A 15,213-nucleotide genomic window follows, 5' to 3' on the forward strand; every position below is an offset into this window, starting at 1 on the left:
CTTTGTAACACCTTGCTCCCTTGTTTTTCAGATATGAGGGCCTTTTTGAGTATTTCTTGTAGGAGGGGTCCTGTGGCTATGAACTCCCTTAGATTTTGTTAATCTGGAAAAGTTTTTATTTCTCCATCATATCTGAAAGATATTTTCACTGGATAGAGTATTCTTGGCTGAAAGTTTTTGTCCTTCAAAGATTTGAATATATCATTCCTGTCTCTCCTAGCTTGTAAGGTTTCTGCTGAGAAATCTCCTGAAAGCCTGATAGGGGTTCCTTTGTAGGTTATTTTTTTCTGACTTGCTGCCCTTAGTACTTTTTCTTTGTCATTGACTTTTGCCAGTTTCACTACTATACGCCTTGCAATAGGTCTTTTTACATAGACATATTTAGGAGATCCAATAGCCCTTTTCACGTGGATTTCCATCTCCTTCCCCAGGTTTGGGATGTTCTCCACTATTGTTTCTTTGAACAAGCTTTTTACTCCATTCTCCTTCTCTTCTCGCTCTGGAATACCTGTAATTCTTATGTTGCATTTCTTAATTGTGTTTGATATTTCTCAGAGACTTTCTTCATTCCTTTTTAGTCTTAGTTCTCTCTCCTCCTCTATCTGGAGCATTTCAACATGTCTATCCTTGATTATGCTGATTTGCTACTCAGTGATGTCCACTCGAGCATTCAGGGAATCCATGTTTTGTTTTATCTCTTACATTGTGTCTTTCATCTCCAATATTTATGATTGGTTCTTCTTTATAGTTTCAATCTCTTTTGTGAAGTAGCTCTTGAACTCATTGAATTGTTTTTCTACATTCTCTTTTAACTTGTTAAGTTTTTTGATGATAGCTATTTTGAATTCTCTGTTATTTAGATTGCATATTTCTGGGTCTTCAAGATTGATTTCTGGGTACTTGTCATTTTCCTTCTGGTCAGGAGATTTAATATAATTTTTGATTCTACTAGAGGATGTGGCTCTGTTCTTTCACATTGTGGTATCATTTGGTCAGCCTTACCACCTATCGCCGCTGGACAGGGGTCAAGAGCTGCATATTCTGATCTCTCTGCATTCAGCCAGGATCCCAGGCACTGGAGCTGGGTGCTGGGTGGGTAGGGGGAGGGGTGCTTTCTTCTGTGTACTTTTGGGTACTTCTTGCTCTGCCCTCGCTATCTGCTCTCCTGGAATGTTGGCTTGATGAAGTCACCCCTGCGATAGCTTTCACCTTGGTAGGGGGCTTTCCCTTAGGCTGTGAGGGACCTCAGGGATCTTTGATGTTCCCACAGAGGGGTGCCCCCCCAATTCCTGCCCTCTCAGAGGCTGCATGCAATCCCCACATCTCAGTCTTTTGAGGAGGAAGCAAGGCTTTCTCTTACCCCATTCCACCTCCTCCGAAGGGGGCTCCAGCCTTTCCACTTCCACCATATGGCTGTGTGAGTCTCAGATGTTTTTTGTGTTGTGTGGATGTTCTCTGTTGGAATATGAATGTCCTCTTCATTGTATCATGGATGGGAGAGATCACTGGGAGAGCTCACTCCGCCATGATGCTGACATCACCTAAACTATAATTTTTAAGCTGTGCTTTTGCCTGTCATTAGTTCTAGTCAGTTATGGGACTCTGACTTTTCTTTAACAAATTATTCTGCCGAAATTTGGGAACCTGAGGTTTTCAGATAGGAAAAGAATTTATTTCAAAAAGAATGTTTTAAGATAATCTTTTCTTCTCAAACACTCAGAAAGAATATCACTCAAGTAGTGGTTCTCCCCATTAAAATCCATTTTTACATTTTAAAGACTTAAAAAGGAGAAGTTGGATTTTGAAGATTTTTTGAAAAGTATCTAAATTCCTGTGAGTGTGGACTTTCTTCTACACCTCATCTTTTGCTATTATTGCTTTTGACTGTGTCTTTTGAGTCTAATTTAGTAGCTTCCTTAAAACAAATGTTTTTAATTGGTCGCATCTCAAGATATCAATTCTTTTCTGGAAAGTGAGCAATATATAAAAATTATAGGAACAACATCAAGACTCCCACTACCTCCAAATCCTAGATCTTTATATTCAGTGAACAATTATCTTCCATCCTTTGTCTTGTTTTAAGATCCTTGTCAATAGTGATGAGTCCTGCTGGGCAGGTGATTCTAAATATTCGGTTTTGTTCTTTTTCTGCAACTCTTAATATTACAGTGTTCTTTAAGGTACCTGAATGCATTTAATATTACAATACTGTGATCTAGGGGTTGCTGAACTATGGTCCACAGCCCAAATCTAACCCACCACCTGTATTTGTGGTTCAGGAAAAAAGAATAATTTTTACATTTTAAAAGGTTTTAAAATAAGTACCTAAATAATAGCCTTGATTTTGCCTCTTGGGCCACAAAGCCAAAAATATTTACTATCTGGTGCTTTATGTAAAAAAGTTTGCTGACTTCTATTTTAATGAATTATAATTTTCTGCTTATAAACATTTATGTCAAGTTCACATTAAGATTTGGTCTTGTCTTAATGCAATTTAAAAACGCTGTAGGGGTGGATCAGAGAAAAGATATAACCATGTGATGTGGCTGAGTTCTCACACCCTGAAATGCTGGATGCTCGCTTTGCTGCCCATCCCTTCACCTTGTGTGTGTCCTGTGCAGGCCAACTTAGTGGTGCAGGAGAATCGCTACGTCTTGGCCATGCAGGATCTGCAGAAGGCGCAGGCTGAGCTGGACGACAAGCAAGCAGAGCTTGATGTGGTGCAGGCCGAGTATGAACAGGCCATGACTGAAAAGCAGGTAACTGTCCTCTGGCATGGGAGGGGCTGTCACACCCCTCATGGCTATCATAAGCCCTTTGCTTCCTTTTCTACTTTCTATCTCCAAGAGTTTGGTTTCTAGCAGGGATTCATTTACACGTAATCCACACACAGCACGTAATCCCTCACTAAGTCCTGGAGTTTGTTTCTAACAGACACAAGGATGTTTGGTGAGATGTTAGGATGTTCAGCCCAGAGAGGAGTCAGTTCTGGAATGTGAACATTCTGAGTTTCCTTATTAATGATGATGATAACAGCATCTTCTGTAGCATTTTTTGTTACGTTTTTCAACTCATGTCCTCCCACTTTATCTCATTTAATCTTTGAAACAATCTTTCAAGATAGGCAGGGTAGATATTTTTATTTTATTCTCATTTTAGAGAAAGGAACTGAGGTCCAGAGAGGAACAAGAGAATGGCTTCTGTCCTAGGGCTGGACAGTCTCGACTACACCTTGGTCTTCTGAAGTCCACTTCAGGTCTCTCCGTTAGACCACGTGACTGACCATATGGCTGTATCCCAATGACAATGACCATCTACAGCTTTCTCAATCTGTTCACATTTTGCAGCTTTAGAACCTTTCAGAATCTAGGTTCAAACATTTCTTATCCATTGAGCAACGAACTCTGTATCTCATTTTTACTCATTCCGGATCCACTGGGGCCTCCTTCTTTCTGGTAATCAAGGCAGATTTAACATGGACCTAATGTAACTGAAGCTTCATGGCCCCTCACTTGCACAGGCACCCATGGGCGCTGGGGTTACTGGGACTTGCAGAGTGTTCGATGAGGAGGGAAACTGGGCTACAATTGTCAAGCATGAGTGTGTGAGCATTCAGATAAAATGCCTAGAGATCTCAGAGGAAAGGCACCTGAGTTTCTAAGTCATCAGGACTTTGTAGTAATTTTTTCCCCTCATTTGAACGACGTGTTCACTTTGGTATTTTGTATTTGTAAAAATTCTTTAATGATTTTCTTAAAGTGGTCCACAGATTACATAAGCTTCTGGCCCCACAAAATCTGTAGCTGCCTCGGATAAATCCTGTATTTGGTAAATAAGAGCTAGATTCACTCTGTTATTCCCTCAGTGATTTTAAGGAATTTGCTCCTGCCCCGTCTCAGCCTTCCCTTGGCTGCGCTGAGATTCCTGCTCTGTTAGTCTATTAGGAGTCCCAATGAGGAAACTGAGATAAACATTTCAGTTTCACTATATGTAGAATTTGTGATATTTCCTCTTAAAGATAAATATTCTGAAAGCAAAATAAGAGCTTTGTAGAAATCTAAGAGAAGTAATTATATAGCACCTATTTGGCTTTGTTACTTATGCCCTATGGAATTCACTTATAATATAAAAAGAAAATTACCATTTCAGTTTAAAAGAGTCTACTTTAGAAACTATGAGGAAGACGTGTTAATTTCTACCCTTCTGGACACTCACTTATACTGGGAAGCATTACTGAATACAGTAAAAATATTTAACATCCTCATTTTATTATCTTTCCATTTTAACATTTTTATGTTAGTTCATTCACTAACCTTTTTTGTTTTTGAGCATCTGCTATTTGTGAGGTAAACAATTATAAGACCACATAAGAACTGCTACTGGCAAGTTATGGCTCTAACTTTAAAACTTGAGTTTCAACAAATGTCAAATTTTCTTAATTAAACAATCAAAATCTTGGGGCCAGCCCGGTGGCGCAGTGGTTAAGTGTGCACATTCTGCTTTGGCAGCCTGGGGTTCGCCAGTTTGGATCCCGGGTACGGACATGGCACCGCTTGGCAAGCAATGCTGTGGTAGTCATCCCACATATAAAGCAGAGGAAGATGGGCACGGATGTTAGCTCAGGACCAGTCTTCCTCAGCAAAAAGAGGAGGATTGGCAGCAGTTAGCTCAGGGCTAATCTTCCTCAAAAAAAAAAAAAAAAATCAAAATCTGGCCGTGACCCCCCTGCTCCCAACATGCTGAAGTGAACTTGACCTTTAGTCATTCTGTTGCTCCTTGCCCCAACCCATAGAGCTCTCTGAGATCCAGGGGTCTTATGGGCTACAGGAAGGTAGAGGACAGGCCTCGGGTCCACAGTTCATCACAGTCCCAAGCAGTAACCTTACAGTCCAGCCCTGGGCGGGCCCTGAAGGGGTGTGTGTCCTCCTACCCTCTGGACAGGGCAGGGCCTGTGCTTAGGGCCTACTTCCCTGGGTCCTCTAGACAGCAAGTCACACTCTGGGAGCGCTGTGAGGCGTGCCGGGGCACTACTCCTGGAATCCAGTGAATTCTGCACACTCCCCCCACCAGCCTTGGAGGGAAAAATCTGCTTCTCCCTCCTGTTCTCCCTGACTTCTGTTCCTCTCCCTTCCCCATATTCCAATCCCCCAAAGGGGCCTGGGCTTCCAGAACATAAAAGCCAGGAGAGGAGGGGCTGACCATTTTCTTATTTGGCCAATTGGGAGTGGGGATGGGGAATTTGGGAAGACCTCTTAATCTTAAAAATATCTTTCACAGGAAAAGTTTGCTTCAAAGGTGGGCGGGAATAAATGATGTAGCATCATACTTCCCAACTGGCGTCTTTCTTCTTGGGGAGAAACAAACAAATACAGGCGGTGTAGACGTGGGGGTCTGCCTCTCAGCTGGGCCTTTAGGTTTTCTGCATTATTTCTAGGAGGAAGGAAAACAGAGAGTAGACTAAAACAAACTGGAATAAGTATCTTGCTTTTGAAAAGCACTGCATTGTGTTATTATTACAAAAGTAATTCACGTTCCCTGTAGAAAATACACATAGGTAGCTCTAGAGGTGAACACTAAAAATATTTTACTCTTTATCATTTCATATCTGAACATAGGCTTTGATTTATATTTACCATCCTGTGTCACTTAATGACACTTAATGACAATGTCACTTAATGACATTATTTTCTGACAAGTGCATCGTTAAGTGATTTTGTTGTTGTATGAGCATCATAGAGTGTACTTACACAAACCTAGATGCTACAGCCTACTACACACCTAGGCTACATGGTACTATTCTTATGAGATTACCATTGTAATGGGATTCATGGTTGACCAAAATGTCATTATGCAACATATGACTGTATTTTTAAATCCATTTAAAAATATAACAGATAATTCAGTACATACTGCTTTATAAATTGAATATTTAGCTTAATGACATATTATGATTAACTTTCTGGTTATAAAAATGGTTATAAGATAATTTTTAATGACTTCAGATTAGTCTTATCCACAATATACTGTAGTCTATTTAAATGATCCCCTATTGTTAGACATTTAGCATATGTGTATGCTAAATGTGTATAAATATTATATAAATAAATATTATACTTGAACTTCCAGTAACTGGCCACCTAGCTAAATCTTTATATCCATTATTATTTCGTAAGTATAAATGTTTACAAGTAGAATTAGCAGTTGTCTCTTGAACATAGAGGAACAGAACCATTTCTTTTTAAGAACTAAGCACTGAGTGGCAAGAGTATGTAGGCATCTGGTTAAAGGTCTTTTACTGACACAAAGACCACGGGCAAGAACCTGCTGAGTCGAGTGTGGCTGGAATCTGTGAACGAGCCTCAGAACACCACTATCTGAAGACAATCTAAAGTTTCACCTAAAGGAAAAGAAGATGTGGACTTAGATAAAGCAGTAATGATGCTAAACTTTAATGTGAGAAATATTTCTAAGTGGGGCTATGTATTTGTTTACATTTTTTTGTGCTCTGTGATAGTAACATGTATGCTTGTATTTTATTTCTATTTTTTGTTGTAAGGAAATCACAAATGATGCAAATCTCCATTATCTCTCAGCTGTTAACATCTGGGAGGGTCTGGCCCATTGGCTCAGGGCCCCACATGAGGAATCTGTCTAAGTTCCATGGGTAGGGTTGAAGAGACAAACTTGGGCTGACCAAGTGCATGGAAATTTAATCTAATGCTTCCTATGAAATAAATGGCTCACTTGTCTCAGAAAGGCAGATAATATATAATGTTTTAAGATTTTATTTTTGAACCAGAGGCTATATTTATCTGAACAAAAGTTTTCTTCTGGTTCTGGCCTTTTTTAGACCTTGCTTGAGGACGCAGAGCGGTGCAGACGTAAAATGCGGACTGCTTCCGCACTGATCGGTGGCTTGGCAGGAGAAAAAGAAAGATGGACAGAGCAAAGTAAAGAGTTTGCCCTGCAAACTAAAAGGCTTGTAGGTATGTAAATTCCTTTATTAACGAGATCATGTGTTGACTGTGATAGGGAGTTAGCAAGTTTAAGCTTTAATCAGAATACAAACCAATACTTGATTACTTAAGATTCTTCTGTGTGTGTGTGTCTGTCCAACTATTTCAGAAGGATGCATATTGGTCTGGCATCTGTGCAACCCTTATTAGATGTATTAATGACCTTTAAGCCTCTTATTATGAGGTCACTTTTGGATTCTCCTGTGAGTGAACGGTCTTATTGTTCGAGGTCACTTTGAATGGGCGCTCTGTCTTCTGAAGTTTTGTATCTCTTAAACTCGGAAGTCATCGTCTCACATCCAATAAGAGTCAAAATAATCTCATGCTTGACTACTAGCAGCTATTACTTGGTGGGTCATTTAGGGCCTTTTTAACAGTGAACTAAACTACTGCTTATTCACCAAGCCACAGCAACCTGTGGTTACAATTGGGTTTCTGGAATTTAGTTTAAAAGGCTGGCTGTCTTCTTTTTGTTTTTCATTTGTAATGTTCTGCACAGTTGCAAGGCTGATCATAAAGTGTTTCAGTGATATTTTGTTTTCTGTTTTAGGGGATGTGTTGTTGGCTACAGCTTTTCTATCTTACTCTGGTCCATTTAACCAAGAATTTCGCAATCTGCTGTTAAATGACTGGCAGAAGGAAATGAAAGCCCGGGAAATTCCATTTGGAGATAATCTAAATCTCAATGAGATGTTGATTGATGCTCCTACTATTAGTGAATGGAACCTCCAAGGCCTGCCAAATGATGACCTGTCCATTCAGAATGGAATTATTGTCACAAAGGCATCTCGCTATCCTTTGTTGATTGATCCACAGACTCAAGGCAAGATCTGGATTAAAAATAAAGAAAGCCAAAATGAACTCCAGGTAATTTGTGTTTGAGTGTGTTTATGTTACTAGTCAAGTTTTATTGCCCCAGATCAAGAATAAAGAAATAGTTGGTATTTAGAAATAATTTTAGATGTTAATATTTGGATATAATATTTAGAAATAATTTCTAAAAATTGCATTATTTGCATTTGTGTTGATCTCTACTAGTGAAATCTTTCAAAGGTTTCACACTCTTTTCTGTTGTGGCCCAAGGCTGTCTTTGAAATACAGTGTGCAGCACTTTATAGGGACACTTCATAATTATTCCACGATTATTTGTCACAAAAGTTGTGGTGGTGAGGAAAAGGCAGCGTTGCTATACAGAGCCTTTACCTGCTTCCAAGTGAAATAGAATGACTGTTTGTTAAGGAAAAGAATGGAAACAGTTTAAGCTTTCTCTACCGTTTCGCCAAGTATAGTTCCACGTAACGCTCTCTGAAAATGTCTGTGTTTGCTTCCTACTGTAGAATGCTTAGGCACCATTTACTATCAGTTGTCTCTGTGCATTGCATCATGATACTGTCTGTCAAGAGCAACATTTTGATCTTGTTTCTAGATCACATCTCTAAATCACAAGTACTTCAGAAACCACCTGGAGGACAGTCTTTCCCTTGGAAGGCCCTTGCTTATTGAAGATGTTGGGGAGGAACTAGATCCAGCCCTGGATAATGTTCTGGAGAGAAACTTCATTAAGACTGGGTCTACCTTTAAGGTAGGTTAAGACTATTGATTGCAATGTGCAGAACAATTACCACGAGGCCAGGTTAATGCGACATAGATGAAATTTTCTCAATAGGCAGCAGCTCAAATTTGAGTCAATGGCAAGAGGCGTTTGCCTTTCTCTTCTACACCTCCTGAGTTGGGATTAAGGTATCCAAGAGTAGTCCTTTGAGGAATATCTTCCATGCTTATGTAATAAAGTCTGACTCCATTTTGATGTTTGACTGTGGACAGTTTTCAAGGCCCATGATGCCCCTCTCCCCTTCCATCCCAAATCTGGGAGAGCTGATAAGAAAACCTGGGTGCTCTCTCGTTGGCACTGATGGGAAATTCAAACCATGCAACCCCCTGTCCATGTCCATGTGTGGGAACTCTCATCCCAGCCCCATCCTCTAACTACCAGAAAACCCTAAGACAGCTGCCCCTCCCTACAATCTCAAGTGATTTTTTTATCTTCTTGGGAGCCTACACTAATCTCAGAAAATCTCCTTATGTGAATAATTGACTTTTTAATACCCTTTTGGTGCATGTGTGACGTCATCAGTCTTGACTTCTGAACCAAATTTTGGGTGAGGAATCCATCTCACTGCTGTGGTATCATCACAACAATTTTGGTGACAAATTCTATGTTTATTGCTTAGTGTATATTGAACTAACTTCCTTCCTTCCTTCGTCCTAGTGGCTTGAAGCCCTGTGAATGCCTAATGACCATGTCTTTTTAGTATACAGATTATCTTCAGGCACATAATTTTTTAAAGCTTTGCTTGATCCTATACAGAAAGAACACAGTAAAGTATATCTCTGTTTTATTATTTTCAACTTCCTTTTTATAAAAAAGGTGAAGGTCGGTGACAAGGAAGTAGATGTGATGGATGGCTTCAGACTCTACATTACCACCAAACTGCCCAATCCAGCCTATACCCCTGAAATAAGTGCTCGAACCTCCATCATTGACTTCACTGTCACCATGACAGGCCTAGAAGATCAGTTACTGGGGAGAGTCATTCTCACAGAGAAGCAGGTGAGTGAAGTCTGGCCACTTCCTTTTCTCTACTGTGTTGTGCTTCTTTCATTGATGAAAATAATATGATGAAAGTTGTAATAAGATTGAGTTTTCCCCCTTTGATTCCTATGTTTTTTTCATTATAATTCCCAAGTGTTTTAAATAACTGCTAACCAATTATCTACCCAATATGTTTCATCTGCATCTCATAAAGCATATATATCATCAATTGATTTTTATATAGCCTAATGGTATAACTGTGAGAATATCAGTCTCATCTTCAGCATCATTATTCTGGTTTAATTTTGTTTATTTTTCTGAAGAGTTTGTTGTATTATGAGTTCTATTCACGTGTTGACTTTTAGCTTTCTAGTGTATGTCTAGGTTTTTCTTTCATTTGATTCATTATTATGCTTTTGGAATATAAAATTAAAATGTTCTAGTCAGATGATGCATGACACAGTCAATTCTTATTTGTTATCTAAGAGAGCTCTGTATATGTTATGAGAGGGCAGAAGTTTGTGACACCACAGTTTCACTGTGCACCTTCTGGGGGCTGTTGGCTTAATTATGCTCTATAAGCCTAACTCCCTATCTGTTTTCTCTACTTCTGTTTTATGGGATAACTTAATGCTCAGTGAAAAATGGCCAATAATTTATAAACGTCCTTGTTCTGAGTCAGCATTTTCTCTAGGGAACGTGTGAGTCTTAATCAAAGAGATCTAGAGGATTTTAATAGGACCGCTTTGGTGAAACTGCGTGAACTCTGAAAGTTGCTATTGATTTTCTCCTGGGTTCAATAGCAATGAGGAGTTTGGTTTACTTTATGGCCCCCTTCTATACTGACCTAAAGATTTATTTAGGTTAAATGTATTGGCAAAATCTTTGGAATCTCTCCCTCCCATTATTTTTACCTTCTCTGCTTGCTCTTCTGAGCCCTTCCATATGTTTATCTCTTTCTCCTTCTTCCCCTCCCCCCTTCCTTTTTTAAAGAAACTTCTTTGTTTATTTTTTAAATGTATGGTACATAAATCATAGTGTCATGCAGTTGGGAGTTACATTAAGGGCATTTAATCCAACTTTGTAGATTACATTGGTTCGTGACCCCAGTATGGCAGGAGACGATTGATGCTAGAGTTCCTCCTGCAGACTAGCTGTTGAAGTAATAACAGCCTTCAAAATATGCACTTGTTTATTTTTGGAGTCTCATTAGAGGTGGGTGGGGAAGTTTAGCCCTGCCGTATCGTTGCTTCAGGAAGAACTGGGATTCCTGATCAGCAGCGTGTGATGCTGAGCAGGGGAATCCCTGAGAGTCTTGAGGGGCAGCATCCATTACCCATATCTCAGGCTCTCCTTTCACCAGTGGTGTTGGTTTCAGGGAGATAAGGGACTCTGATGGAAGTCTGGATAATAGCCTTGTCCTTGGTTTTCTCTCTATTCAGCTGAGATGAATACAGTCTCCTTGGAAAACATAATTTGGCCTAATAGATTTTGGTTGCAACAAAACAAAACAGCTCCAGCACTGAGCCATAATTATTATAGCAAAGGTTTAAGATGAAGCAAGGAGTACTTTATGCTCCTTTGAAAAGAGTTTGAACAGCCTTGAAAAGCTAATATGGATCTCAGGCCAGGCTTTTTCTTACTTCCTGGGAAAGTTGAATGAATTGAGAAATTATTCCCTTACTATGATCTCACTATCAGAATCTGTTTCAGGCTCACAAAACAGTTCTTACAAAGAGTGGCCAGAGTAATGTGACACTTATTCTCTTATAATAATAGAAGGTCAGCTTACTCTGAACCACATTATTATACAACACGTAACCTGTATTTTCTTTTCTCTAAAGCAAAAGCTCATGCAAGAAGTAAGCTGCTGGATTGAATTTTGATGGATTTTAAGTAGTATGCTTTCTTTTTGTTTTTAAAAATTATTTTATTGAGGTCGTATTGGTTTACAACATTACGTAAATTTCAGGGGAACATTATTATTTTCAGTCTCTGTGTAGACTTCATTGTATACTTTCAACGAGCAGCTTGTTCTTTTCATGGTCTTTTCTTCCCACCACATTCCTGAATCTGCTCACATTGCTGAATCTTTTCAGCCTGAGTGGTGGCGAGTGGGTCTGAGCTGATCTCTGTGCTTTCAGGGTATTTCCTGTAACCTAGTGACTCAGCTGAAAAGAGCCTATGTCTGTGCCTTGTACATACAGACATAAAAAGTTCTTTTAAGCCCAAATTGTTCCTTTGACTTCAGTGATAATGCTCTCTCTCTGGCTATGATTACTTCTTGGGTGATTATAAATATAAAATATCAATATAAAATGTTATTGAGCCAAGTGGAGGGGGGGTGCTATTGGAAGCTAGGAAGATCGTAGATAGGCAGTTGATGTTGGGAAGCATCTAAGAAATCCCCTTAGATGTGGGGCTGAAACAAACAGTGAGCCTCTTCAGTTGGGATGAGTTATGCCTACACTGGTCTGTCGACTCTTTCCATGAAGTTGGAACAGTAACTTATGATGTGAGGGAAAGGCCATTCCTCTTTGATTCCATAAATTCACCAGCTCTCCAGTGTCCTGGGGAAACGGGCAGGGAGCAGCCTTATTATCACACAGGATCTGCTCTCATGAATGCTCAGCTGTACAGCCTGCCAGACCCTGGGGTTTGTTTGCTTCAGAAACAAATGGAAACCTCAGAGCATGTGAATGCAAGGAAGGCAGATTTTTTAACTGACTTTACACTTTTCTATGTGCTTCAAGGCAGCCGTTTTAAATGCGTGAGCTGTTCAAGTTTACATCAAGGCCATATTCAATTGTTGACGTTCTGCGATTGGGTTTAGACAGCTTACTGTTGTCACCAGAAGGTTTATATGGAAACTATTATGATACAAGCAAACCTGTAGCCCTCCAGAAACTTTCCTTTCAGGAAACCCAATATCTTAGGCACACTCTCACCTTGATCCTAGAGAACAAGACAGAAACTCAAAGATAACTATGTATTATTAGGAGAAAAATACTAATATCGATCAATAGCTTCTACTTGTCTCACAATTCAAGGCCTCAGGGGTCTTCGTTGTTCAGAATTTCAGATGAGCAAACAGGTGTGTGATTTCTCTCCCTTGGAGGTGGAAGGACCTGAACTCGGTGGAACTGACGTGGGGAGTAATTTAATAAAGACACTAAACAGACGTTATCACCAGCTCACTAGTGGTGGAGAAAAAAAATAAATCTGTTTCTGAGTTCTGTCGTTTAATCTTTCCATTTTAATTACCAGTGCAAGCTACAGAAGAGACAGAATCTTTGGGAATGAAAGCCTGAGTGATACCTTAAAAATAACAACTCTGAAAGGCTGTCATCTCTTTCTTTTTCTTGATTTCAAAACTTTGGTGACAGATGCAGGGTTATTTACACAAAGAATTTTAGTTTTCATTTGCATCTTTGTTGAGCCACTTAATTTTTGATCACTTAATTAATAAATAGTATGTTTGATGAAATTGTACTGAATCGCTGCCATACTTTCTTACTCACTTTGGGGATACTTTTTACATTATCCCAGTTTATATAAAATTTTACATTGTAACCCTATTATGTAGAATACATAGCACAAATGTTTCCTGCTTTGTGTCTGTGTGTATTTACGTTAAGAGATAATCCCTTTGGAGGGCAAAATGCTTATAGACAAAATTATTTTAATTAACTTTGCCCCTTCATACTAATTTGAAAAAAAACTATCTTCTTAGATATTGATGGAGCTAAAGTCGTAGAAATATGTTTCAACAGAAATTTGTTTAAATCAGTTTAAATCAAATTTAAATTTGTTTAAATCAAAATATGCCTACAACCTTATCCCAAAGTAGGTTTTCCATTTTTAAATATTGAATGAAAAGCAAACAGCAATTGTCCTATTTTCTTCCAGAAAGAACTGTCTGTTTTACATAACTATTGTCCAATTCTAGTATTTGGCCACTTGTATGCTGTTTAATACACAATTTGTTTTCATAATCCCAAATATTACTTTAAATTGTACTATTTACTTTAGAGTATATTATTTCATCAGTTTCAAACTTTGGGGGAAATGTACTTCTTAGCCTTATTTTAATTGTTAAGCATTACTTTAATTCACAAATTTGTTTAATTAGCATTGTTAACAATGATGTTAAATTGACCACAACCATCTTAATAATGTTCAAGCTTTGACTGACTACTTTTTAAATCAGTAATTAAATAATTTGCGCCTTATTGTATCTGTTACTATTAACTTTATTTTATTAATAATGGTTTTCATAAGTAACATGGAGGCATAATTTTAGTCCTAATCCCACAGTTCTCAAGTGCAAATGAGCTTGGAAATATAGGTTATAACGGGTTTTGGAAACTATGTTGAGAATTTTGGACCTTGCCACGTAGCTGAGGAAGATCCCCCAAATGTCTAGGAGCAGAAAAGGGGTGGTGGGAGAGAAAAGGATCAACAGGGAGACCTGTTCCGGTTAGAGTAGTCCACCAAGGAATAATTAAAACTTAAGTTAAGCCAGCAACTATGTAATTGGAAAAAATGTACAGAAGAAAAATTATTATTCAGGAAGACTCAGTGAGACTTGGCGCAGTTTTTAGATTTGATAGTCCACGCCCTCGTCCCCAGCAGACACGAACACATGCATCCTTAGCACTATAAGTGCAAGATGAGAAAGTTCTCTTTTTCTTTTTAACCCTTTTCAGCTACTTTATTATGCTTTTGTGATGATGTGATATTCTAAGGTATGATTCATTTTGTGCCAACTTGTAGTTTTATTTTTCAAACTCATTTCTAAATAAACATTATAATGCTTCTGGCAACTCATGCTGGAAAGGAGTCAAGGGAGGGGGTAGAAGGGAAGAGACATATTCTGAGCATCTCTCATGATCCAGTCACTGTTTTAGCTGCTTTACTAGTGACGGCCTCACAATCACTCCCTGAGCTGTTTTCGTGTCCATTTTGCAGATGAAGAAACTGAGGCTTATAGAGTAGCATGGCCAAGGTCATGCTGCTTATAAGTCCTGGGAGTTGGGAGTCAAACATGTCTTCTGACATCAAAACCATCACTCTTCCCACTGTTTTACCTCCCTCCCTTTACTTGTCTTCAGGTGAGGACTTTTGTAAGGCTCACCTTTTGGAACTCAGAAACAATAGCGTGTGAAATTTAGGAATATGGCAATAAAAAATATTTGAATTTTTTCCCTTGAATTTTATTATCACTTTATTTCCTAATGTAACCATAGTGGGGGTACTTTTATTATAACTCCTTATGGAAAGGAATTTTCTAGTAGCCATTAAATGTCACTTGTTTGTACTAATTTCCACGTTATCTCAAATTTGAGATTCTTATGTAGTGAATAAATGAATTAAAAGAACCACTAAGGAAGCTTTCAAATGTAACCAAATAGATGGAAGCCAAGATGAGAAAAGCGGGTTTTGCTTGAGTTGCTGTATCCCAAGTAGTTAAGAATTGACGACGTCCTGAGCTTTTGTTTTCTTTTTTTTTTCTAAAAGATTGACACCTGAGCTAACAACTGTTGCCAATCTTTTTTTTTTTTCTTTTCTGCTTTATCTTCCCATACCCCGCCTCCCTGTACA

General features: G+C 38.7%; 1 protein-coding gene across 2 annotated transcripts in view; it reads left to right on the forward strand.

Moving 5' to 3' along the window:
* Positions 1-15,213, forward strand: part of DNAH5 (dynein axonemal heavy chain 5) — a 267,250-nt gene that overhangs the window by 210,656 nt on the left and 41,381 nt on the right. For both annotated transcript variants that reach the window (XM_023625835.2, XM_023625834.2), the window contains exons 61-65: positions 2,622-2,759; positions 6,851-6,986; positions 7,567-7,883; positions 8,443-8,598; positions 9,445-9,627. In XM_023625835.2, coding sequence (XP_023481603.2) covers positions 2,622-2,759; positions 6,851-6,986; positions 7,567-7,883; positions 8,443-8,598; positions 9,445-9,627 — 930 coding nt within the window. The remainder of the gene's footprint in view (positions 1-2,621; positions 2,760-6,850; positions 6,987-7,566; positions 7,884-8,442; positions 8,599-9,444; positions 9,628-15,213) is intronic.

This window comes from Equus caballus, chromosome 21 (genome assembly GCF_041296265.1).
Source record: "Equus caballus isolate H_3958 breed thoroughbred chromosome 21, TB-T2T, whole genome shotgun sequence".
Classification (NCBI taxonomy): Eukaryota; Metazoa; Chordata; class Mammalia; order Perissodactyla; family Equidae; genus Equus; species Equus caballus.